At 52.9% G+C, this 26,491-nt stretch overlaps 1 protein-coding gene and 1 long non-coding RNA gene across 3 annotated transcripts in view; one reads left to right on the top strand and one right to left on the bottom strand.

Moving 5' to 3' along the window:
- Positions 1 to 8,695, bottom strand: part of LOC112472928 — a 12,276-nt gene extending 3,581 nt beyond the window's left edge. Inside the window, exon 1 of the long non-coding RNA XR_003043818.1 lies at positions 8,644 to 8,695. This is a non-coding gene — a long non-coding RNA (uncharacterized LOC112472928). The remainder of the gene's footprint in view (positions 1 to 8,643) is intronic.
- Positions 8,696 to 8,792: 97 nt separating this feature from the next.
- Positions 8,793 to 26,273, top strand: KIAA1522 (KIAA1522 ortholog). 2 transcript variants are annotated; one of them, XM_015598835.2, is made up of 7 exons: positions 8,793 to 9,006; positions 19,751 to 19,921; positions 20,005 to 20,060; positions 20,352 to 20,472; positions 21,021 to 21,137; positions 21,228 to 23,792; positions 24,207 to 26,273. In XM_015598835.2, the coding sequence occupies exons 1-7, from the start codon at positions 8,916 to 8,918 to the stop codon at positions 24,227 to 24,229; spliced, it is 3,144 nt and encodes a 1,047-aa protein (XP_015454321.1). In that variant the 5' UTR covers positions 8,793 to 8,915; the 3' UTR covers positions 24,230 to 26,273. The 2 variants fall into 2 exon arrangements, with proteins under 2 accessions (XP_015454321.1, XP_024897097.1); XM_025041329.1 differs by lacking the exon at positions 8,793 to 9,006 and adding an exon at positions 14,781 to 17,708.
- Positions 26,274 to 26,491: the final 218 nt, after the last annotated feature.

The following is a 26,491-nucleotide window of genomic DNA, read 5'->3' as shown; positions in this document are numbered from 1 at the left end:
CGTCTGGCCTTCGCCGCGCCTTCAACTGGCTGCGGGGCAAGCGGCGCAAGAAGAAGGCGGCGGGGGCGGAGGGCGCCGAACCTGCCGCCCTCCGGGCCAAGAAAGCGGACGACAAGGCCAAGAGGGCCAAGGGTAAAGGCCGAGGTAAGGTGCGGGGCACCTGGGTTGCGCGCCGGGCGGCGCCCAGGGTGCGGTTAGGGTGGCTCTGCTGGGGGTCCGCGGCTGTTGGGAGGGGGGAAGAGTGAGCCCCTAGGCGCTGGTGCTGGGGCAGCGAAGAACCTGAGCAGCCCCAGTCGGCGCCACCCCCCAGCATTTCCTAGACCTGAGCCTTGTCCCACTCTAGGGAGAGGAGACCCCTGGCTCGGGCTGGGATCCCTTGGCTTAAGCAGGAAGTGCTGGCAGTCTGGCTCTTGGGACGGTGAGGCAAGCCGCCATCCCTCAGGCTCACCCAGGTTTTGCCCTCTGCTGAGTCAGGGGGTCAGAGATTGACTCTGGCCTGGGGCCAATGGGAGAAGCAAGTGGCTCTGCGTCTCTGGTGGGAGTCCCTCTGGGTCTGAAAGATCAATGCACTCAAAAGGTGTTTCAGCCGGCTGGGTGGATCTGGGTTTTGAGTTCCACAAAGGACCCAGCATGGAGCATAGCATGTTTTAAGTTCTTAAGTGTTAGCTTTTCCCTCTTGGTCCCCCTCGCCACTCACTTGGGCCAAACTGCAAACATCCACCTTTTGGGGTGGTGAGCTCACAGCTGTGAACCAACCGCCCCTCCCCTTCACAACTTCCCCCAGTTATGTTAGAAACATACCAGTGTTGGATGTGTGCTTAGAGATGGGGGAGACTGAGGCCCAAGTTAAAAGAGGGGCTGTACCTGGGCTGGGGTGCGTACTTAAAATACAACAGATAATTCCCTGCCTCTGGGCTCCCCCTGGCCTGATGATTGGGCGGCCAGAGGGGAGGCTGACTTGATCCATATGTGCTGGGGTTACTTTTCTTTTGGCCACTTGCTTGGTTCTTCCCTCATTTCCCACTCTGTTTTTGTCTTCCGTTTGAAGGGGAGGTTATGAGTCTCTGCAAGAGGGTGGGGCTCCCTTGGGGCTTGCCATGCTCAGAAGTCCACCTTTACTATGCTCCTGCTGCCATGCTTGAAATGAGGAAATGGCGGTGTGTGCGGCCCATCCCATTCTGCCTGTGTTTACCTTCCCAGTGTCCTTTAACCACCTTCTCTGGAGGCGAATTAAAGGAACACTTTAGGGATCAGGAAGAGGGTGAAAAGCCTCTTGTGTGATTGCATCCGGCCTCATCTTCCTTTTGGATAAGGGCCCTGCTCCCCTGCAGCTCAGCCACAAACAGAAGTAGGGTGCTGGGGTGGCTGGGCTAGGCCTCGAGGGAGGGTTTGGGTGAGGGCTGTTTCCAGGGTCTGTCCCAGGCTTGCGCCACTGGGATTCAGTTTGAAGTTTCCCTATCTCACTCAAGAGGGCATGGGTCAGAATTGCAGCAGGATGGATTGTGGTCAGATTGTCAAGATTGGAGATAGGAGGCTAGTGGTGTACCTCATGGCAGTGGACGTTTTTCCCCTGGGAGACCAGCCTGGAGGCAGGCAGAGGATGGAAAAGCTGATTTATAGGCCCCTGCTCCAACAGCTTGGATTAGAGGTCATTGGGTCAGTGGCCAGGCCTCCCCTTGCTTTATATTTTGCTATCAGGTAGCACTGGGCTTTCTGGGCAGTAGGTCAGCCTGATTTCAGCCCACGTGCAGAAAACACCTCTTCTGCCCCTGGCTGTTGTTTCCACAGGTCTGGGGGTGGCCTCAGGTATGACTGGAGGAAGTACTGCTCCCTTTTGCTCCAACCTCCTATTATTCCAATTGTTTCCGTGTCACTTGCCTGGCTCTACTTCTTTTCTCTTTATTAAGAGAAATAAATCTGATCTCTTTAATCTCCACTGGCACTGCTGGTCAGGAAGGGGAAGCCCAAAGAAGGCTTAACTCTTTCTGGGGGATATATTCAAATAGAGAGTGGCGGAGATGGGGAGGAGGGATATACAGAAAATTCCTGGAGGGTCAAGGGCCTTTGCTGAGAAGTTCGTTATCTTCCTTATCCCAACCTCTGAACCAAGGACCCAGGGTTGCAGGTCTTGGCTCTGCTAATCTGATTCCCCTTCATTAACATGGGGAAACTGAGTTTGGATTAGAATTTTGAGCACGTATCTTCCAGGACTCTCTTTGCTCCCCTTACTGTCCTGCATAGACTTAGAAAAAAAGAGAGGCCATCTGACATTTATTTATTATTCTGTATGTGCCAGGAGCCTTGTATCCATTAGCTCATTTGAGCCCATTTGCAGATGAAAAAATTGAGGCTCAGGGACAGTGATTGATTTGCCCAAACCAGAGTTTGAACTAAAATTATCTGCCTCCCAAATTGGTGCAGTTGTCATGGCTCTCTCAAGGATAAAGACCAGTGGGTGTGTAAGGCTTAAAGATCTCATCCAACCCATTCTACAGATAAGAAAAGGCCCAGAGAGAAGTGAGGGAACTTAATAGAGTGAGAAGAGTATCCCAGTCAGGCAAAGGAGAGTTCAAATCCGCTCTCTGCTGCTAGCAAGCCCGGTGGCATTGGGCAAGCAACTTCCCTGTGCCTCACTGATTCCATTACTGTCTCAGGAAAGAGAGGAGACCTTCTCACAGGAGTGACCCTCTGGCTGGACACTGCCTTGATGGGTCTGTGACCTTTCTATTTCTCCAAGATTCTCACAAGAGAGGATGTGAAAATTATATAAAAGTGAAGACACCATAGAAATGGAAGGGATTGCTATTACTGTGTTTATAAGTTTAAGCATTCTAAGGACCCAGTCTGGAAGGAATGTGCTCTGAAGCTGACAGGACAACTCTGCTGCCCTGGTCTGCTCCTCTCAGGCCACGAGATACCAGCAGGTTATTAACTCCTCCAAAATTCAATTTCCTTATTTGTAAAATAGGGATGATAAATCTGGGCTTTACAGGGGTGTTTCAAGGATCAAGTTAGATAACAGACATGCACATGCTTCATGAACTATGGAGCATGGTCCAGACTGTAGTAAGTTTGTGATGCTAAAGACTTGACATTAGCTAAGTTCATCATGATCATATTTGCAAAACAACTCACTTGGTTACACCTCAGATACCTGTGGTGATGATTATTGAGGCCGGGGGGATCCGCAGAAGATGGAGTCTTACCTTTGTCCAACAGGAGGACACAGGCATAAGTAAAGGTAAACAAACAAACGAAAATCCATATTTTCCAGAAGTATCAGCTGGACTCTAGTCCAGTGTGGAGAGGAAGTATTTCTGGGCCAGATGCCAGAACTGGAGTCCAGTAATCAGGGGAGGCTTTCTGGTAGAGGTGAGCAGGGTGTGGAAGGAAGGCAGGGTGCTGGCTAATTTGAAGGAGAAGAGAAGTAACATGAAGGCTGCTGTGTGCCAGACCATGGCCAGGCGTTTTTATGAGTGTTTCCCCTGCCCTCACAACCTGGGAGGTGGGCAGTTATTACCATTTATAGATGAGGAAATAGGCTTGGAGGGGGAAAGTAAGTCGATTAGAGTCATTCAGGTTCATTCATTTGAAAAAGACATTCTTTACTACAGGGGTCCCCAACCCCCGGGTGGTGGACTGATATTGGTCTGTGGCCTGTTAGGAACTGGGCTGCAGAGCAGGAGGTGAGCGGCGGGTAGCATGGCCAAAGCTTCATCTGTATTTGCAGCCGCTCCCCAGTGCTAGCATAACCTCCTCAGCTCCACCTCAGATTATCAGGCATTAGATTTTCATAGGAGCACCAGTCCCTCATGCCAAAAAGGTTGGGGACCTCTGCTTTACTTTATAGTGTCAGGCACTGTTTGGGTAATGCGAATACCAGGGCCAAGACAGGCAAGGTCCCCACCTGCATGGAAGTGATGTTCACAGCATGGTAGTGACAGAAGCACTCAGTCTGCCACCAGATGCCATACTTCTAACAAAACAATATGAGGTTGGATGTGTTTCTGACTCTGGAGAGCAGTAACTGCTGTTGTCTTAGATAGGAATAGTTTTGGAGAAAGGAGTTTGTAGCCCTCCTGAAGCTTTCTTTTGGGGAGTGGGCAGTGGCTGGGGGTGGGAATGCTGATGGCTCCTATACTGATAGTTAGAATTCAGGAGCCACCCTGCCAGGCCCAGCAGATTTAATCCAATGAACTCTGGCCACTTAGAGAGACCTGCTGTTGGCGTGGGGTTGCAGACACCTGAGATTGAGTTCTGCTCTGCTGTATGACCTGGGCCAAGTCCTGCCCTACTCTGGGACAGACATGGCCTGTCTTGACAAAGATAGGATTTTATGGCCGCTGAGATACTTTCTAGTTCTAGAATTCTATGGGTTTGAGAATGGGCTGAAAGAGCAAGCTGATGGGGGTTAGAGGTATAGGGGTGGGAGCTATGTCCAGGAAAGGAGAGCCTACTTTTGCTCATAGATAACACATTGAGACCCAGTGGCCTGGATATCATAGGAAGGTGGATAAGAAGAGTGCAATGTAATAATGCTACCTCTCCTTGCGGAGGAAGGGGCCTGTATCATCCAATGGGAGAATGACTTCTATAGAGGAGTCTGGGTCCACCTCCTTCAGGCCCCTGTGCAGGGATGGGCATTGTCTGTCTTGGGTCCAGATGAAAGAGGGAGCCTCACTAGTATATTTCACAAATACTTATTAAATATTTAATATTAGGTATAAGTACCTACTCTGTGCCAGACACTGTCCTGGGGATGAATGAGAGACAAAGTCCCAGTCCTCGTGAACTTCACAATTTGAGGGAGGCAGAAACCAGGGTCAGGGAGGCAATTAAGGGTCAAAAAGGTGACAAAGGAGGTAGAACAGTGATCCCCAGGGAGATCAGGGATGGCTTCCCTAAGGAGGTGACATGTGAACTAAAATGGAAGGATTTGGAGAAGTTGGGGTTGAGCGTTTTGCAGCGCTGGAATCAGGCAAGGTACCTGCTGGGGGCTGGGACCACCTGGCTGTTTGGGCCCTGTGGGGCACAAGAATTGGCATACCTCACTGTTCTGAACACTGAGGGCAGGAGCTAAGTTGACTGACTGTCTTTTCCCTTCTGCCCTGCCCAGCACTAAGTGGCTTTGGGTGATAGATGATATGGGCCCCCTGGGATCCTAGACACTCAGAATTGATGGCCTAAGATGTCAGAGGGAGCCCTCATTGCACATGCAGATGGGCAGCTGAGGCCCAGAGGAAGTGACTTGCTTAGGGTCATACACCCAGCCAGCATTAGAGGTAGAACAGGTGCCCATACCTGCCAGGCTGGCTTCAGCTTCCCCACTCCTTTGTTTTGATTTCAAATAGAAAATCCCATCCCAGAGAGGTATCTCTAGTAGGGGTGGGATGAGGCCAAGAAGGCCTCCATCTCTGCCCTTATCTCTGATAACTTCTAGGGCCGGTTCCAGCTGCCTCTCTCTCTCCCTCCTTGTGGAGGCCCAGAATCTGCACCCATGGCACACACCCCAGCCTTCTCCTGGGAATCCCCTCAGGCTGGAGGGATCCTCCCCCAACTAATCTCTCCCTCTCCTGTCCCCGAAGCAGGACTGCCAGCAAGGTTTGCTGAACTGGGGTGAGAAAAATCTACACTCTGTTGTCTGCAGAGGGCCAAGGGAGAGCCTCCCCTCACCCACCTGCCCCTTGGAAATCCCCCTTTCCCCAAACCCTGAAAGCTGTCTCAGCTGCTCCTGGCCTGTCACATGCTGCTGAAAACTAATGAGAGGAGGCATTGTTTATTATGTGGGCCACAGTGAATGTGGTGGGGTGGGGAGAGCAGGTATATACACCTCCACCTTCCATCTTCAGACCTCACGGCCCCTTGGCTGACTTGGGGAAGGAAGTAGATGGAAGCAGCTTCCTTGGGCAGGAGGGGGAAATCTCTACTTCCCCAATTATTATACTTCACTGTACTCTATGCTCTTGTGTCCACTGTCCTCGGGGGCTGGTTCATCAAAGGCTGTCAGCTCCACTCATAGGGTGCCTGGCTCTGTGCTTGACATGGAAAGGAGACAGACAGCTCAGCTTGTCAAGAGTTTAAACCCCAAATCTTCTGGCAAACTACATGATTCCCAGGAGGCTGCTGGTGGGGTGTTCTCCAAGTAGGGCCTCCTGTCTGCTTAGGACACCCTCTTCTCCAGGTCTTTAGCCAGGTGAGGCCATCACCACCATTCTCCAAGAGGGTCACGAGGCACTCAAGCCCTGTGTTGTGGTCCTAAGAGTTCTGGTGCATACACCTTCCATACCACCTACTTCTCACCAGTCCTACCCCAGGTTCTCCCATGCTCTTGGCTGTGGGCAGTTCTCTTCCTTCAGGATCCTGGAGTAAGCAAAGCCTTTGTAGTAAAAGAAAGTAAGACTGGAAGAGTGCCCTGGACTCTCCTGCCCATGCCTCTTCACCTCCAATAGTACTTAAGTGTCATCATTTCCACCTCCACCAGTATGCAAGCCCCACCATCTCTACCTCCACCAGTGTCTCTTCAACTCGTATGGCACACCTACTGTGTGCGGGACATTAGGCTGAACCTGGGGTTACTAAGAACTTGTCTTGAGACAACTGCTGGGAGCCCTGAGTTGTAAACAGGTCTATGTTAGCAGGCAGCACTGATGCCCATGGGAGTATGGAGAACTGAGCTAGGGGAGGAGTGGGGGCAAGGAAAACTTTATGGAGGAGTAGACTATGGAGCAGGGCCTTGAGGATAACAAGGAATATTCCAGGCAAAGGTGGAAGAGGAAGGAGTATGTGTAAGTCTGGAGGTGTGTACTGGGGAGTGGCGAGCAGTTTTGTGTAGCTGGAGCTCTGAGAATGAGATGGGTGTGGTTGGAGATGAGGTTGAACTGGTGGGCGGGGGCAGCTCCTGCACAGCCTCCTGTGATGGCCAAGGCACCTGCTACACAGACATCCTCCAAGGTCCTTTCCATACTTGTCCTCACTCAATTCATCCTGAATTTAGACTTTACCCTTGAGTATTCTCTCTGTTCCTCCATACCACCTTTCCCCTTGTGGGCCTTGGTTTCCCTATCTGTAAACTAAGGAAATTGAGCTAGCAAATCTCTGAAGTCTCTTCCAGCTTTGACACTAGGACCCTCTTCTCTGTGCAAAGCAGAGAGCCTTGTGCACACAGCTTGGTATACAGTGTATGCTCAATAAGTATTTTCTGGATAGATGAATAAAATACAGACCCTCAGAGGCTGCACTGTTGTCAGCCTCAGACTCTTAGCAAGAGATAGGCCTATGGGGGAGGAGATTGGCTCTGACTCTCCCATTTTGTAGGAAAGGAACAGGGTGTTCTGGAGCCACTGGGCATAAGAGGCAGCATGGTGTAGTGGAGGGGCTTGCCCAGGTGGCAGAAAGTATGAGCCATATGGGGATTAGAACTGAGGGCTCTGGACTCCCAGCCCAGCGCTCTCTCTGCTACACCATGCTGCCCCTAGTTGGAGAGACAGGGCAGAATGATGGTAAAGGAGAGTTATTGCCCAGACTGTGGGGCTCTGGGAAGTTCCCTGGGCACAAGGGTGCTTGTGGGGGCAGCCTGGCGGTCTGGAAGCTTTCAGAAGAGGCGAAGTTTGGCCTGGGTTTTGAAAAACAAAGAGTTGTATAAGGGGAGATGCGTGAAGGACATATAGATCTACAGATGCACACAGACATGAGTGGTTTTACATACGTTTACGCATTATACTTTCCATTACTTAAACTTATGTGCACACATGCATACAAATGTAGATATGGGCATACTCTCAATAAACATAATTGCAGTCATACGGATACACAAAAGCACATGCAATTACACAATCTATAGATAAACATATTCACACCTGTATTCACACAGGCAGACTGTTACCCACTCAAATACATAAAACCAGTGATACCCAGTCACTTTGAGAGAGACAGTCACAATTATGTAGGCAGATACAGAAAAACACACATCTAGACATTTGAAATCAGACCCCAATGATATGGATGTAGGCACACAGTCACACACAGATGATTATACAGAAAGGAACCCATATGTTCAGGGTCACAGATATATACACAGCCACATTCAAGCACACAGCTACGGATGCCCAATTATATGCCTGCCTTCTAGGTCATGCGGGGGCATAAACTGGAGGGGTGGTACCATGGATTAGTGGGGATTGCAGTCAGTCTGGGTTTGAGTCCTAGCCCTATAGCTTAATGCTGTTTGACTTTGGGCTAGTCAGGTGACTTTGTGAAACCTCAATTTTCCCATCTGTAAAATGGGGCTGATAAAAGTACCTACCTTACATAATTGCTTTGTGGATGAAATAATGTATGAATGCCGTTATCACAGAGCCTGGCACATAGTACGCACTATATAAAAGGGTGCTACTATTATTTTGAATACCATTACTACAGAAATACAGTCAGATCGATACATTTGTACACACAGGCACAGACAGGAGATGCACACATAGACACGTGACACGTGGCTATGTGGGCCCTAGCGGCAGCAGGGCCCCGGACCCTGGCTGTCTGGAGCCTGGTTCCTGGTTATCCTGGTTCTACTGCAGTCCTCAGATAGGTGGCCTTTGGGCTAAGAGAGCGAGCGACCCGCCAGCCCCACCTTTGGATAGGCCCTACCTTTCCCGGAGCGCTCTGGGCGGGTCGGCTCAGATGGTCTCCCAGGTTCTGGGGGGCGGAGCCTACGGGGCAGACGTCAGGTCCCGCCTCTCCGCCTGGCCCGCCTCTGGCCCGACCATTGGCCGCAGAGCCCGGGGGCGTGGCCGAGCTGGGGCTGGGGGCGTCTGCGGTGGCCGCCCGCGCGTCTCTCTCCCTGCCTCCCGGGGCTGCGGGCCCGGCGGCAGGGCTGGTTGGGCTGCGCCTGGGTTCCCGCGCCGGCTCTTGCGCCCGCCATGGGCAACTCACACCACAAGAGGAAGGCCCCCAGCTGCCCCCGGGCCCGCAGTTTCTGGCGGTTCGGGCGGTCCGCGAAGCGGCCGGCAGGTAGGGGCTGGGAGTGGGGGCGGGGCAGGCGGGGAGGAGGGTCTCCCTGCTGCAGCCGCCGCCACCGCTGCTGCCCCCTCCCGGGGCTTGGCGGGTGTGAGTGTGGAGGGCCGGGAATCCCCCGCACGGACCCCACATGCACATAGAGACACACGGACATACGAATGCCCACGGGAGGCATATATATATGTTCACAATTTACACAGTCACACAACACCCACTCGGATGTACAGATATGCAGACACAAAATCACATACACATTCACACTTAACACCATTGCTGTAGGATGGACAGATCCTGAGACACAGGTACATACGTGTATATATATGTATACGGTTTACAGAGCCACTCGAACTACACCACACGCGCAGAATCAGACACCCAGTCATACACCACAGCCATGTAGGTACAGTTGCCCAACGTGTTAGGCACACAGATGTACACACGAGTTCAAAACTGCACAACTAACCGGACTCAGACTCAGGCAGAAAAACACGCTAAGGCACTTACACACACACACACACACACACACACACACACACACACACACACACACTTACAGTTGTTTCCCAGGCTTTAGCCCCCAACTGGCTGAAAGTTTGCAAAAGGGAGGGGAGAAAAAGGTGAAGGGAAGAAGCAGGAAGCCAGGGGCTGGAAGCTCAGGGCCACCTCCATCTGGCACGATCGGGAGTCGGACTGGTTCTCTGGGCTCCCTCCCCACCCCCACCCGCTCCGCCGCTGCCTTTCCGTCTCCCTTCCCCCCACCCGCGGTCCCTGTGGTCGCTGCCGCATCTCCCCTCTTTCAGTGCAGCCACCGAGCTGGAACACAGCCTTCCCGGCGTGCTGCGGGATCCCTCCGCGGGTCACATTCCAGCCTCCAAGGGGTGGGGGAGAATGGGGAAGGCCTCCCACCCCAGGGCTTGGAGAGGGATTCCTGGTTTCCCTCAGCCGGTGCGGCAGTTAAAGGTATCCCCCAGAGTACCAAGGGGTGTTGAAGGAGGGGGCTGTTGAGGGTGCATGGTTCCCTCACCTGATGAATCCAGAGATGGGGTAGAGGTGGGCCGGGGGATCCACCTCCCCTGCCCCTCCACTTTCCCAGGAAGATAAGGGGTCTCCAACACAGGCAGTTACCTGCTGGTCATTGGGAGTGAGAGAATCCGGGAGAGGGTGGGGTGGGGGCTCTCTTCTGTAGTGGGAGAATCCACCCCTGTCTTCCTAGGATGGCCCACATTCCTAGAGGTTCTGAATTGAGCCTAATGATCTCATCCCTCCATGCAGGGCGACATAGAAAGAGCTTGGGCTAGGAATTGGGGGTTCTTCATTCTCAGTGTGGCTGTGGTATGGACTCTAGTGACCTTGAACAGGTAGCTTTCACTTCTCTGGATCTTCCTGGCTCCTGGGGGGGGTGCTGTTTGTGAAATTAGGGGGGGCTTAGCTTAGGTGACATCTTGGGACCCTTACAGACTGGCTAGCCATTTTGTGGATAAAGAGACTGAGGTCTAGAGAACATGGGCTTGCCCAAGGTCATTTGTCTCCAGTGGTTTGAAGACAAATCATAATAATCAAAATAATAATAATAGGAAAAGGGTTAATTAAGTTCTGAGGATTCTTCCGAAAGTGGGTTGATGAGAGACTCCAGGACTTTCCAGGAGACTCGTGGTCCCAGCAATCCTAAAATCCAGGCTCTGCTCAGCTGTCTGCTTGGGATGTGCACCAAGTGGATGGGGCTGGGACTGGGGCTCTTCATCTGCTCTCCCATGGTCACTCTAATCTGATGGTTTCCTGAGAACCAACTGTGGGTCCAGACTTGTGACCATTTGTGGTGGGGAGAGAGAGATTAAGAGGGCTGTGTTTACAGTCTCCTGCACGCTGGCCCTGAAGGAAGGGGCCCAGGGCTTTTAGCAGCTGTGCTCTTCCAGTTCCTGCTGCAACTCAAGGGTCAACCAGGCTTTAAGGTGTTCCTACGAAACCAGCGCAGTGTCAAGGCAACACAGGAGTAAGTGCGGGGGCTAGGGACTGTTCTAGGCCATATATCAAAAGGCTTTTAGGTTGGGGTCAGTTTTAGGAAACTGAGGAGGTGGTCTTAATTTGGTCTTTGAAGAAACTGCAGGATTGAATTAGTCCTGAATTGTTGACTAAGTGAGAGAACACAGCCAGGGTCGCATTTCATCTCTGGGGTATGGTGAGCAAAGGCATGGAGTTGAGACTTAGCATGGAGATTGGAGAGAAAAAGTAGTTGAGGCTCTTTCCTGGTGCCTGGGAGAAGTTCTGTTGTGAATGCAAACTTCAGTCCCTTTGGTTTTACTTTTACTGAGGTTTCTAAAACCTCCCTGACCTCAGCCTCAGGTGTCACAGACCCAGGTATGGTACTGGGGCTTGAGTACTTATTCATTTGATTAATCTGTGAGAGGATGAGGGAAAATCAAGGCAAGTAGAAAGGGGCGGAGTTTACAGGCAATATGGAGCCAGTGCAGATGTTTGAGCAAGGGAGGAGCCTGTGAAAGTGGTGTGTTAAGAAGAAAGTGGTGTCTCTGGGGTGGAGGCAGGTGCAGGCAGGACAGGTTGGCAGGTGGGGTGGTGAGAGTGGAAGCTCAGAGAGCAGCCAGGAGGCTGTTGCAGTAATTCAGGGAAGAGGTGATGAGGTGAGGGTTGGGGACAGGGTGGGGGCTGTAGGAGTGGAGAGGAGTGGCAGCGACAGAGGCACTGTGGAGGAGGTGACAGAAGTCATAGGACCTGGAATTAATCAGATGTTGGTAGTTAGGGCCAGATAGGGCTGTGAAGTCTCTGTGCTTGAGACTGCTTAGCTGGGGGATGATAGCAGAGATAACAGATAAAAAGGAGGCCCTATGCTAGATCCTTTACACCAATTAATTCGTTTGTCCTCCCACAGCCTTACAAGCTAGAAACTATTCTTCTCATTTTACAGATGAGGAAGCTGGAGCTCAGAGAAGTGAAGTCACTTGTCCAAGGCCACTCAGCAAGGAGGTGGCTGAACTGTGGATGATTAAAATCCAAGCTTCTCAGATTCCAAAACCTGTGCCCTTAATCTTTTTAGGGATAGATGGGTTTCCTCTTATTATTGAAGGGCCTACAAAGAAGGCATGGGGCCTTGAGAGATTTGGACTCTGGGGGGTACACAAGTGTAGGAAGCATTGTGGGGGCAGGGGGTTGAGGACTAAGCATGGAAACCTCAAGGGCTCTGAGAGGGAGCAAGTCGGAAGTGGGAGGGGAAACCGAGATTCCAGGAAGGGTTGGTCCCATGGATCACTTACCCTTGGACCATGGGCGAAGAGTGAGAGTGAGGGTGGATTCCACAGTCCTCCCCACTATTAGACATTGTAACCTGCTGGGGTTGTTTGGCCTTGGTTCACAGGAATCCTATCCAACCCTCCCTTCCCCAGGCCCTGGGCACTTACTTGGTCCTAGGCAGTTTGGGGGATTGGTACAGGATGTGAATTGAGATCTCAGAGATCAACGTGCCGCCCCCCACCATTCTCATGTATTGTCCTTTCAGGTTTACACATGGCCCTCTTCTAGGTAGGGTTTATTGTTCCCATCTTGCAGATGAGATTGAGGGAACAACCAAGTCTTTAGTGGATGAGACCACACCTGGAATTCTTTTCATCCCTGTCCCTGGACCCGGTGCGGAGCACCGTGGGTCTCTGGAAAGTCCCACAGTTGGTAGAAGGCCCTGTCCTCTTATCTACCTCTCCTAGCTCTTTCCTGTGTCTCCTCCCCCTTTTCTGGGTGGAGACTTCTGATCAACTATATGTCTGTACTTACGTGTGGGAGCTCTGGGCTTCCCACTGTGGTCTCAGGGATCTGAAATAAGCTGAACTCCCTTGCTTCCCCAGACCCTGACTCAAAGTGAGGAACTACTGCCCTCCTTCTAGGGGCAGAAGCATACATGCCCCAGGCTCTTTAGAGATAATTTTTCCAACCCTCTCACCTCACAGATGAAGAAATCAAGGCCTAGAAAAGGGCAGTGCCTGGCTCAGGATCATGCTGCAATTGAGGGGCAGTGAGACCTAGGACTCCTGACTCTCCGGGCAGGGGGTATATCTGGTCTGGGCTTAGAATTCCCTTCCTTTCCAAACAGGGAGGTCTGGGCTGCCAGATAGGGCTAAGTCACTGAGGGCCCGATAGGGAGCTTATGTTAAGTGTCCCTTATCAGACCTTATCTTAATAATGGTCCTTAACTCCACTTGAGATTTGAAGAGAGCACTATGAGTAGGTGGGATAGGAGGCTCTGGTGGCATGAGGAGAACATGATTTTGCAGCTAGTCAGAGGGCTCACATCCTGACTCTGCCCATTATTAGCTTTGTGACCTTGGGCAAGTCACTGACTCTGGGAAATGATGCGGGGATTTAGTGAGACCACATGTATCTCCATTGGTACTCTATACATGCTAGTTTATTATCTTTGTGTTGTAATTGGAGAGGCAGAAGGGCCTGAGAGGGCCCTTTACCTATCCCCACACTCAGAGACAGAGGCTCCCTCTAATGACACTTTGTATTTACACTTGGTTATGTGGCTTTAACTTTCTCAGGCACTCTGTGAAGTGGGTATTAGTCCCACTTTACAGATGAGGAGACTGAGGCCCAGAGAGACTGATGTATTTGTTCAAGGTCCGGAATCCAGACGTTCTCACTCCCAGCCTTTCCCTCTCCTGGCTTCGTGGTGGCTGAATATAGGTCTCTCTAGCATCTATAATATGAGGATAATCATGCCTTAAGGAACAAAGGAAAGGGCTGTGGAAAGTCAGAATTGCACCCTGACCGAGATTATTATATCATTGTTGGGAGCAGATACTGACCTGGAAGCTCATTATGACATTTATTAATATTATTGTAGCTAATTTCTCCCTGAGCTACTGCCGGTTCGGTTCCCCTAGGCGCCTGTGGCATGGGATCCTCCCCTCCCTATCCGAGGCACCCCCCCCCAATATTTACCTTAGAACCGGCCTGTCAGCTCTGCCCCTGTGAGGGTGGGGCTTCCCACTGAGGGAAGGAAGCAGGGGTTTCCCCTTCTGCAGAGATATGGTGCAGAGCTCCCCATTTTTGGACAGGGGTTGATGTCTGCAACTCCCCTTAACTCACTCAGATTTAGTAGTATTAAGGCGTTTGTAATGAGACCTAGGTTCGAATGTGGACTAGGGCACTTCCTGGTTGGATGACCTTGAGCAAGTCACTTTCTCTGGCCCTTTCTTGTGCTCTTGTAAAAAGGAAATGTCACACCAACCTTTCTGGTGTTGTACCAGACTGTAGAAGAAAAAGTATTTTGAGAGCTGTAAAGTGCCTCCACCTCAAAGCTTTTATTATGTTCATTTCCCTTTGTCTTGGCTCTAGGAGAATAAAATCTGCATATGCTCTGGGTTCTGTTTCCATGGGAAGGCCCTGGCCCCCTTGGGTCTTGATTTGTCCATCAGTACAGCAAGGGGTTGAGACTTAGGGCCTCTGAACACCCTGAACCCTGGCTTCTGGTCTGGCCAGCGGTAGTCAAACGAGGGGCGGGGAGGGGTTTGCAGGTCAGATCTGGAGGGTTCCAGCTCCTGAGCAAGGCCACCTGGGCAGCTGTGCCCTCCCCCCTCATTCCTCTCCCCTGAGTCAGGCCTGCCTAGCTGTGGGCGGGTCGCTGCCCCCGCCCCTTGCTCTGGAATGGGGCAGGTTGAGGCCTCACCCCATGGAGGATGTTGCCAAGACAGAGCATACGCATGCGCACAAACGCGTGCGTGGCCTTGGGAGCGGGGGGGGGGGGGCTCCCTCTCCCTGGTTCCTCCCTGTCCCCAGGCTTAGGAAAGCCCCAGAGTGGTGGGTACACGCACTTACCTTCATGTACACACAACCACCTGGCAGAGCCCTGCGTGAATCTGCAGTCTAGCCCGTGCATGAGGAGGACATGGACTAGGGTGGCCTGGGTGTGCTTTGTGGACCTGGTCCCGAGAGTGTCCAATGGGACATTTTGGAGGTGTTGCCCACCTACCTAGCTAGTGGACTGGATCTGAGCTCACGGAACTTGAATGTGTGCTTCCTGGTGTGCCCTGAGTGTTGGGGGCGTGGCCAGGAGCAAGGTGTCTTCTCAGATCCTGGCAGCCTCCTCCCTTAGGCAGGTGGAGGAGGAGGGGGAGGCTCAGGCTATACCTCTGGACTGCTGGAGCAGAAGGTCCTGGAACACGGACTCTTAAGTGTGCCCTTGGGAAAGGTCTTTCTATTCTCTGGGCCTGGGTTTCCTTCTGAGGTACCTGCCCTCCACCCGAGACTCAGGTTGCTGAGCCCCTCCCACAGGTGTGTAGACCTATATCTTTGGTGGCCCAGAGAGGCCTCAGGCTCTGGCCAAGCTGTGGGTGGGTGGAGGGAGCGGTGTTGCTGGGGCAACCAAGCAGTTATCTGGAGTGAGAGCCTTGGATCTGCCTGGGGAATTTGCAGCTGTGTCCCTGACTCTCAGCCCTGGGCCTGGGACCTTGAGGAGCTGATGTGCCCCATTCCTGACTTAGGAGCTCAGCCCTTGTTTACCTGGTTAGGGGGAAGCTGAAGACGACTTCGTCCTGCATGGTTAAAGTCTCCAGTTTTGGAGCCAACCAGAGCTTGAGAAATCGCCTAGCTCCCTGAGCCTCACAGGTCCAGGAGAGTATATTCCAGTACCTGCCTTAAAGAGCTATCATATGTTCCATGAGGGCAAAGATGTTTGCTTTCCACCAGTACCTGGCATGGTGCCTGGCATGAGTGAATTAATCATTTTGCAAGTGTTGGTCTACTTCTTTTTCTTTTTGAGTGGGACTAATAAGAGGGGTGGATGAGTCTGGCCCAAGTGGGAGTGAGGAGGGAAAGATGTGGTCAAGAAACCTTGAATTTGTGGCAATGATAGGGTCTCTCTGTCCTTCTGCAGAAGGTCGATCAGGTTTGTAGCTGATACAGTGGACAGAGCATGGCTTTTAGATTCAAATTGTCCCGAGTGCAAAAGCTACCCTGCCATTTACCAGCTTTATAATGCTTGCCCTCTCTGGCCTTCATTTCCTCATCTATAAAATGAGGATTAAAGTGCCTACTTCTTAAGATTGTTTAGATTTCAATGATTCGTGGATGTATACTATCCACCTCCATAGAAGTTTGTTTTCCGGACAGTGAAGGCTCCACTGTCTACTTGAGTGGTCTCTGAGAGGTGAGGCAGGAAATGAGGAAGGGGCTGCAGAGGGGTCTTGCAGCATGGGACCCACTGTGAATTCTTAGATACCTAGGAATTCAGAGAAAGATGTTAGAGAGGGATGTCCTTGGGCAATTTTGGGGGACAGCACTTTATAGTTCATAGACTTTCTCTGCCAGGGTCTCAGCTACACTTTTTGGAGTTGCCAGAGGATATCTTTTAACACCATTACTACCCAGCTTTACCTTCAGTACTACTGACCAAACTCCTGGGGCTCTGAATAAAATCTAGGCTCTGCCAAGGCCTATGGGGCCCTCTGCCTGATCTGGCTCCTGTCCTTTCATCTCCTGCCATTCTGTTCCTTGCTCACCATATTCCACTGGCTAATGTTCTGGAAAACCTACCACTCCTGCCTCAAGGTCTTCACACTTGCCTATACTGATGAACAAGATAAAGTCCTCTTACATTAATTATAGCCCCCAGTACTAGCTTAGTAAATAAGGCGATTGAATGAATCAATAGAATAATCTTAAAAAGAAGAATTATTGGCTTTGTTTCTTTACGAGGTCATGATGTGTGTGTGACAGAGCTGGATTTGAACCTGGACCCGACTTCCTCCAAGTACTGCTCCCCTAACTGTCCTCATGTCACCAAAGAACAGTTTCTCTGCTAATTCTCTTCTCTCTGCCTGATGATCCAGCAGAGTCATTGAGTCACAGAGTAAGGCCAGTGAGAAGAATCCTGGGCTGGAGGAGCAGTAGGTGTGTGTTGAAGTCCTGCCTCTGCAGTGTGACCTTGGACAGTCAGTTCACAATGCTTCTCTGATGTCACATTACCAAAGTGGGAAGAAAGTCCTTTGGAAAGTGTGGGGCTGAACATACACATCAGCCACTGTGATTCCACTCTGGGCATCTCCCTGAGCTGGCCCCCACCTCTGCAGGGGCCTCTGCCAATGGCCTTGCCATTCCCACAGGCAATCCTGATCTTCTGCCTTGCTGCTCCATGCTCTGAGTTCTTCCCCAGGGAATTACCCGGCACCAGACAGGAAGGCCAGAAGTGGGCACCATGCCAAGTCTAGTCTAGTCTAGTGGCTCTTCTACCTACCATCTGGCAGCTGGGAGCTCTGCCTTAGCTCTGGCTCCTGACTATTGAGAAAAGGACTTGGGGACGTGGTTAGTGGTCCGCCCCTGGAATTGAGTATCTTCAGCCCTCCTAGTCATACTGTCCACCAGAGCCGAGCACCCACACACTCCAGGCCTCAGTTTCCTTTTCAGAGTCAGAGGTTTCCTGCCCCTGCGCTCCACTTGAGGGGCGGGGTCGATAGAGAGGCGGGACCAGTGGAGAAGGTGGGAGGAGGACCTGGAGAGCAGCCCCTCCCCCTCCTCTGCTCTGCAGTTTGGCGGGCGGGCGGGCGGTGGACCCGCATCTCTTACCGCTGGGTTGTGGTGAAGGCGTCGCCTGGCGTTTTGGAGAGGTCGGGTAGGGACGGTGGCGTCCGCAGTTATGGTGGTGTTCCTGGGCCGCCACCTCCCGGCGCTCCTCGGGCTCTTTAAGAAGAAGGGTGAGTGGGTGTGGCTGCGGGGTTTGGAGAGGAGGGATCCCCGGACACTTCCATTTGCCAGACCCTTAGGTCGAATGGGGGATCAAGGCCGGGGAAGGGTAATGGGTGGGGGATGGGGCCCAGTAATGAGGCCAGGCTCCTCTGGCTGCCGCTGTGCCTTTGTCCAGCTGCTTTGCCGCTGCCTTTGTCTGGGCCCTGCATGTGTTTAGGAGGATGGATCCAGGTGTCTCTGACCTTGAAACCTGCAGTCCTTGGGCGAGACTGCCTTCCTCCAGGTGTACTCACACTTTGCTGGGTACATCCCAACATCTCGGTTCTGAGAGGCAGTGCATCCCCTCCCAGGTGTGTGTGTGGAAGGGACTTGGGGAGCAGATTAGAGGGAAAAGTAATGCCTCTGGAAGTTGTGGAGCAGGATCAGCGAATTCCTGTTTAGAGGTGTGGGGGTGGAGAAGTTTTGGAAGAAGGGGCCTGTACCAACTTCCTTCTCCTAAGAACTGGGCTTTCAAGCCTGGATTAAGATGTGGGAGCCAGAGTTTATTGGGATTTTGGGGGGCCAGAGGGTCTCCAGTTTGATTGTGATCCAGGAGTCCCCTCTGGGAACCTGGAATTTAGTTCTGGAGTTTAGTCTGACTCTGATTTGCTTGGTGACCTTAGGCAAGACCTTTCCTCTTTGAGCCTGTTTCCTGATTTATAAAATTGGGATTACGTGAGATGATCACTGACAGACTTTCTAGCTCTAATCTAGTGGGAATCCTGCAGATTCCCGGGGCAGGAGCTGGCAGTTGAAGAATAGGTTGAAGAGAGAGGAAAGGGCAGGTGTCTGAACTTAAGGTCCTGATCCCCGGGCGAGGCCCTTTAAAGGGATTATTTTCCTGCTCCTGTACAAGGTGTTGCCAAGGTCGCATGACCAACCCAGTGCTTTTTGCTTGTGTTGTGGGTTCCATTTAAAGGGGGGCTAGGGCTGCAAAGTGCTGACACAGGCCCCCATTCCCAGGATTAGATGACCAACTTCCCCACGGGCGGGGCTGGTAACAGGATCCTTTGTAATTGATCCCTGGCTCTGTTGGGGGGCATCAGGGCAGGAGCAGGGGATACCTGGGATAGGCTGGAGCTGCTTTGTCTGGGGATAGAGGGGCCTTGGTCCCTCTTCTCCCATCCCCTGCCTATCCTTCCACTAAGGGACAACCCATGGGTGAGTAGGGGACCTAAGAGGCCAAATCCCTGGTTTGTCCTCCCCCGCCCCCCAAGACTTCCTGGGAATCTGGTTATGACCCCTGCTATCCTCCACCCCTTCCTAATGTCCCATGGTCTCTTCTGCCTGGACCTGGGCCAAGGTGTATACAAAAAGGGTGTGTGTGTGTGTGTGTGTGTTTTCTGTAAAGTGAAGCTCAGGGTCTGGAGATAAGAGAAATGTATTTGCCGTGGGCTGTATGTATACTGGGGTGTCTTGCATGGGGCCCTGAGTGATGTGTGGATACACAGTTGTGTGTATGTTTGGGTAATGTTTGTATTTGTGCAGACTGGGGGCTGTGGGTGTTGTGTGTATACTTGGGGTAGTGCTCTGTGGGAGCCCCTGTGTGCAGTTTGGGTACACAGATGTGTTTATACTTGGTTGCTTTGTTTGTATACATACTGAAGTCTGCAGGTGTGTATATAGACTAAAGCCTGTGTTGCACGCATGTATGGTGGGCCTATGTGCCCTGGGTGAGGTGTCCTGTATGGGGCCCTTTCTGTGGTGTGGGTACTCAGGTCTCTGTATGCTTGGGTATAGTTTGTATATTTACATGGCACCCTGTGTGTATTGAGTGTGTACCCCAGAACTGTGGGTTGTGTGTACAGGTTGGTGGAAGTGGGCATTACATGTGTGTGCAGGGGCCGTGTACAGTCTGGGGACTGTGAATGCCCTTGTTGTGGTGCCTGTGCATCCCCAGAGCGAGATGCCTGTGTACAGTCTGGGGACTGTGAATGCCCTTGTTGTGCCTGTGCATCCCCAGGGCGAGATGCCCTCAGGCCTCACTTCTCTTCCTCTTCCATCCCACTAGGCTCTGCCAAGGCTGAGAGCGACAAACGTCTAAGTGTAGGGCCTGGTCAGGGGCCAGGGTCTGTAGTGGATGAGCACCAGGACAATGTCTTCTTCCCCAGTGGGCGACCGCCTCACCTGGAAGAGCTGCACACGCAGGCCCAGGAGGGGCTCCGTTCCCTACAGCACCAAGGTGACCTTTCCCTCTCCTCCAGTGCTACTCTCAGCTCCCAAGGTGAGAGGCCTAGCCTAACACACCTTTCTGGTATCTTCCAGAAAAACAAAAACTGAACAAGGGTGGCTGGGACCATGGAGACACCCAGAGCCTCCAGGTGAGCCTTCAGCTCAGTCTGACTCTACTCTTCCCTCCCTGCTTGACGCCTGGCAAGTATGTCTCTGAACCTTCTGGATCTTAGCTTCCTTCCTGTATCCTGAATGGCTGGACTAGATGACCCCTAAGGGGTAGTCCAGCTGTTGCCTGCTCAGTGCTAGGTGATGCTGGGGGCAATCTGAGTAAGAAATTCCAGAGGGAAGCCCCGAAGAGGCAATAGTAAGCTCTACCCAGGCCTCTGAGGTGGTTCTGGGTCTGAGGCCAGGGCCTGATCCCCTTCTTCCCTCAACAGTCCTCTCGGATGGGGCCGGATGAAGATAGCATCTCCTTCTGCAGCCAGACCACATCGTACACTGAGAGCTCCACAGCAGAGGATGCTCTCTCCATCCGCTCGGAGATGATCCAGCGCAAAGGTGTCTGCTCCCCAGCTAGGATTTTTGGACAGGGGAGAGGGGTAGTGGACACCATCTGGGTCTCAGCACCTGCAGCTTCCCCCTTTCCTCCTAATCTAGTGTTTCTCAAGGCTCTGCAAATCAGTGAATTCAGGAAACATAGTACCCTGTGTCCTCTGGGAGAGTCATGATGCACAGTAACTGCAAAACAGGACAGTTAAGTGAGGAAACCTGGGTTTGAGCCTGGTATTGCTACATATCAGCTGTGTGACCTTGGCCCAGCCCTTAACTTCTCTGAGCTTCTGTTATTGGAATGCATGCCAAGTGTTTAGCATGCTAACACATAATAAGTGTTCACTGAATGGAAGTTATCATTATTGACCTAGTAAAGCCTTCTAGAAGTCTTAAAGAAGAAATGTTTAGCTTTGTTTAACCTAGTTTTGTCCACGCCTACTTGACTCCGGAAATCTTTTTTTGCAGAGCTCTTATTAATATCTTACAAAAGTATTGCCTTGCAGAATGTCCTGAGACCTGCTCTAACAGTTTCTCTCCCCTGGAATGACCCCTAGGCTCCACCTTCCGACCCCATGACTCATTTCCCAAATCATCTGGAAAGTCAGGGAGGCGTCGGAGGGAACGGCGGAGCACAGTGCTAGGACTGCCTCAGCACGTGCAGAAGGAACTCGGTGAGCCCTGGGTTAGGCGGGTGGCGGTGGTTGGTGAGTAGTGCTGGCTAACCCCTCTGCTGATGCCCACGTCCTCCCTGTCCATTCCAGGCCTGCGGAATGAGCGGGAGGCCCCAGGTACTCCTCGGCCTCCTGGTCCACGGGATGCCGTACGAATTCCCACAGTGGACGGCCGCCCGGCGGGCCTGGCCTCGGGAACAGGGGTCCGGGTATCCTTGCAGGTGCTGGAGGCAGAGGCAGAGGCTGGGGCCAAAGCAGAGGCCATGCTGCAACGCCACATCAATCGCGTCTACCGGGATGACACCTTTGTTGGCCGGTCCACAGGCGCCCAGCCCCCACCAACGACCCGGCCCATGTCCCTAGCAGTACCTGGACTGACAGGAGGGGCAGGGCCTCCAGAGCCCCTGAGCCCAGCCATGTCCATCTCACCCCAGGCCACCTACTTGTCGAAGCTGATCCCACATGCTGTGCTGCCACCCACAGTGGACGTGGTGGCCCTGGGCCGCTGCAGCCTACGCACACTGAGCCGCTGCAGCCTGCTCTCGGCCAGCCCGGCCTCCGTCCGCTCCCTGGGCCGCTTCTCCTCGGCTTCCAGCCCACAGCCGCGCAGCCGCCACCCTTCCTCTTCCAGTGACACCTGGAGCCACTCTCAGTCCTCCGACACCATTGTGTCTGATGGCTCCACCCTCTCCTCTAAGGGTGGCTCTGAGGGCCGGCCAGAGGGCTCTGTGGTTAGCAATAGTGGGGCACCCCCTCCTCAGGGGGGCAGCGGGAGGGGATCTCCCAGTGGGGGCAGCACTGCTGAGGCCTCGGACACTGTCAGTATTCGAAGCAGCGGGCAGTTGTCCGGCCGGAGTGTGTCCCTACGTAAGATGAAACGGCCCCCACCACCTCCCTGCCGGACCTACTCGCTCCGTCAGCGGGGCTCAGCAGCCCCTGATGGGCCCTTGGGGTTGCCTCCCAAGCCGGAGCGGAAGCAGCAGCCACAGCTGCCTCGGCCTCCCACCACTGGCGGGTCAGAAGGGATAGGAGCAGCACCCTGTCCATCCAGCTCAGCAGGCAGCTGGGTGCCTGGCTTGTCTCCGGGTGGTTCCCGGCGTCCCCCACGCTCCCCAGAACGGACTCTCTCACCCTCCAGTGGATACTCAAGCCAAAGCGGTACCCCTACTCTCCCTCCCAAGAGTCTAGCAGGAGCACCTGCTTCCCCAGGCAAGGTCCAACCCCCTAAACCAGAGCGTGTCACTTCCCTCCGAACTCCTGGGACTTCTGTCTCCTCCTCCCTCACATCTCTGTGTTCCTCCTCTTCTGACCCAGCCCCTTCAGATCGTTCTGGTTCACAGATGGCGACCACCTCGGGTGACAGGTTTGTCATACCTCCTCACCCCAAGGTGCTTGCCCCCTTCTCTCCACCTCCCTCCAAGCCCAAGAGTTCTAACCAATCTGCCCCTGCTCTGGCTGCCCCTGCTGTGGTCCCTGGGCCCAACTCTGCCACTGACGCCATTCCCAAGTCCCCTCCAACTCCACAGACATACCTGACCCCACCACAGGAGTCTCCCATTCCCTCTAAAGACCGGTCACCCCCACCATCCCCACCCCCATCTTACCATCCACCCCCACCACCCACAAAGAAGCCAGAGGTGGTTGAAGAGACCCCATCTGCCCCACAGACTACTGAGGAGCCCCTCCAAGATCCCAGCTGGCCCCCACCCCCGCCTCCTGCACCTGAGGAGCAGGACCTGTCCATGGCTGACTTCCCCCCACCAGAGGAGGCCTTTTTCTCTGTGACTGGCCCTGAGCCTACAGGCCCTTCAGAACTCCTGGCCCCTGTCAGCTCCCTGGCTGCTTCACCTTCCTCAGCTACTGTTTCTCCCCACATTCAGCCCCATGATACCACAGACCCTCCAGCTCCACCAGCTCTACCTGCTGGTTCTGTCACAGGGTTTCCGGCCAAACTCCCTCAGAAGGAACCAGTGGGCTGCAGCAAGGGCAATGGGGTTCCCAGGGAGGATGCCAGTGCACCCCTGGTTACGCCCTCACTTCTGCAGATGGTTCGGCTGCGTTCTGTGGGTGCTCCCACAGTGGCTCCAACCCCAACAACGATGCCATCAGCCCCCCAGAAGCCACTACGAAGGGCCCTGTCAGGGCGAGCAAGCCCAGCACCTGCCCCTTCCTCAGGGCTCCATGCGGCCGTCCGACTCAAGGCCTCCAGTCTGGCTGCCAGCGAGGGCCCTGCGAGTGCCCAGCCTAATGGGCCGCCTGAGCCAGAGCCACGGTCTCCCCAGTCCCCTGCCTCTACGGCTAGCTTCATCTTCTCCAAGGGCACTAAGAAGCTGCAGCTGGAGCGGCCCGTGTCCCCTGAGAACCAGGCTGACCTCCAGCGGAATCTGGTAGCTGAACTTCGGAGCATCTCAGAGCAGCGGCCACTCCAGGTCCCAAAGAAGCCACCTAAGGCTCCCCCACCTGTGGCCCGCAAGCCTTCTGTGGGAGTCCCCCCCTCCACTTCACCCAGCTTTTCTCGGGCTGAGCCCCTTACTGCTCCTCCCACCAATGGGCTCCCTCATGCCGAGGACAGGACTAAGGGGGAGCCATCGGAGAATGGAGGTGTCATGCAGCTGGTGGGCCTAGAGGAGCAGAAGCTGGGTCCGCCTGGCTCAGGTACAGTGGGCAGTGATGGGATGTGGGTCCAGTCACTGGTGATGGGAATAGGTATCTAAGTTTCACCGTAAGGGATTTGCTCTTGGGTCTTTTAAGACTTCTGGCCTCAGGATGCCTGGGAAAGGTGAATGGTCACTCTTGAACTACAGTGAAGGAGCATGGTGCATGGGGCTTTGGTGTCAGAACTGAGTTTGAATTACAACTTTGCCATTTAAATGTATATCTATAGCTTCAAGCTCCTCACTGTCAAGTGTAGGGCAATGATGCCTACATCATGGTATCAGAGGTAATGTTTGTGAAGTGTCTAGCTCAGTGCTGCTGGCGTGGTCAGTAAATTGAGGGGGTGAGGTGAGGATGTTGCTTGGGCTCTTACTGGCCAGGACCACCCTTGCTGAATGTGTTTTTTTCCTACAGACCCACAGAAAGAGCTGGTCTGACCACCAGGCACCTCACTGGCACTGCTGACCCATCCCAGGAATATAATCTCAGGGACCTGAGCAGCTCCAAGGATGAGAGGATACGGCAGACACTTAACCTAATAGAGAGGTTGCCTGCAGCCTTAACCTCCATGGCCTTCAATATTTATGCAAGCCTGGTGTTGACCCTGTGTCCTCCAAGTCATCCAGCTCATGCCTTTTTCCGAATGGAGTCACCTCTAGAGGCTGCCACTTCAGTCTTGGCCTTAGCCTCATCTTGAAGGAGGTAGTGGGTGAGAATGGGTGGTTGCGCCCCCTGCTGGCCCCGAGGCCAGAGTTCGGAGCAGAACACCTCACTTGAGTTAGTTTCTTTTTTTTTCATGTCCAAATCATGCACATACTGTAGTCCAGGATCGAAGCACTTTTGGAAAGGGGCTGCATGTCCATCCTTCAGTGTCCATGAAGCCGCATTCCAGGGGTCTGTTTACTTGGCAGCAGCATCATCAGTCTCCAGTAGCCAGCCCATAGCTAGGACCATCCTCTCTCTCCCATAGTTTGCTCCTTAGTTCTTGGAGGTGGGCAAGTCATTGTATTCGCACAAGCTTCTCTAGGCTGGAGGCAGGAGCGAGGCTGTGGAATTCCAAAGCACAAAAGGTGCAGTGGGGGTTAACCTTCGTGTACCTCAACTTACCACCAACCACTCTCCTGCCTTGCAGTTCTGTTAGGTGCTCCATGTAGGGGACAAGAAGTGGGAGACTGTCAGGGCCCAAATGGGTAGGGGAAGAAAGAATCGGGAGATCCACAGATTCTGTCCTCAGAAAGCAGAATAGTCTAGGGAGTCATCTCGGGGGCACTTGGCAATGCCAAGTATCTGCCTTGTGCTTCACCTGATCAGGCTGGGGTGGGCAGTCACAGCGCTTAAGAGGCAGGAGCAGCCCTTGGGCTGTGGCAAAGCTGTGTCACTATCAGCTCCGCAGGGAGTACCGAGATGGACAGAGGGGAAGGTCTGGCAGGGGGAGAGCTTATTTGGGCAGTGGGCCCAGATACGGCCCTGCAGAGTTCCTTCTCTGATGTTTCTTTTGTCTTGGTGCCTGTCCTTTCTGCAGCTGCCTTTCAGCACAGGTGGTTCCACTGGGAGGAGCTGATGCTGAATGACAAGGATGGGAAGCCAAAGGTGCATTCTATTCCAGACTCTTCCCTAGTCAGTGAAGGAGCCACTCAGTGCTTTGAGGGAGCAGGCTGGTTGGTTGCCCACTAGACCTCTACTGATCTCTCCAGGAATTTTAACATTTGTTTTGAGCCTGCTGGCTGAAGTAAGCCGGCTTCCCCATTGTTCTCTGTGGCTCCACAGTGACTTGGGCTTGAGTCTGGCAAGGAACCTTGCTTTTAACCGTTTTCCTTCCACCAAGGAGATCGATCCCCTCCCAGAAAAACAGCTGGGAACACGGGATGTGGTAGAAGCCCAGGTTTTTCTGGTTCTCTCATTACCGTCTTTCCCCTGTAGCTGTAAACCAATGTTCTTCTCTTGCCTTTCGGGTAATGGAGGACTGCAGGTACATGTTGCACCTGCCCAGTGAGTTGGGGAAAGAAGATGGTCAGTAAGCATTGCTCTGCTCAGCTCCTGATCCAAACCTGTGGGAACGAGGACCGGGCCAAGGCCTCCATGAAACCAGGTCTTGGCAGCAGCTCCAGGGCTGCTGGAGGGAGTTTGAATTCTTTCCCTCCTTTCCCCTCTCAATGTTACTCGAGCTCCTTCTTCCTCAGAATCTTCTGAGCTTATTTCTCCACTGGGTGAGACAGATTACAAAGGAGAAGGGAGGATCTAGAAGAAGCAACCATTCTTTGTCCTCTGGGGTAAATGAGCTTCATCTAGTGCAAATGGAGAGATCAAAAGCCTGATTTTTAATTTCCATAAAAATGTTAGAGAAATATATATATATATTTCTTTAAATTTTTGAGTCTTTGATATGTCTGTACAATCCATTCCTTCTCCCCTGAAGCCTGAGTGAGACACATGAAAAAGTTCTGTTTCATTCAAAGGTGTTAATTAAATGATTAAAACTTGGCTGTGGGTATTGCTTCTTAATGGGGGAGGGACGGGGTGGTGGTCTGGGCCCACATTTAGAAGGGCGAATGTTCACCTTACTGAAAGCACTGGATCTCAAAGTGGGTCTCGTCTGCTGTGTACTGCCAAATGCAAAGTCAGTCACATGTTCGTCCGCCATCTTCTGTGCCTCCCTCCCCCATCCCACCCATTATAGGGTCAAAAGCCCGATACAAGCA

Source organism: Pteropus alecto, unplaced genomic scaffold (genome assembly GCF_000325575.1).
Source record: "Pteropus alecto unplaced genomic scaffold, ASM32557v1 scaffold39, whole genome shotgun sequence".
In the NCBI taxonomy this organism is placed as follows: Eukaryota; Metazoa; Chordata; class Mammalia; order Chiroptera; family Pteropodidae; genus Pteropus; species Pteropus alecto.
The sequence above is the reverse complement of the archived record's forward strand: the minus strand, read 5'-3'. Positions and strand labels throughout refer to the sequence as shown.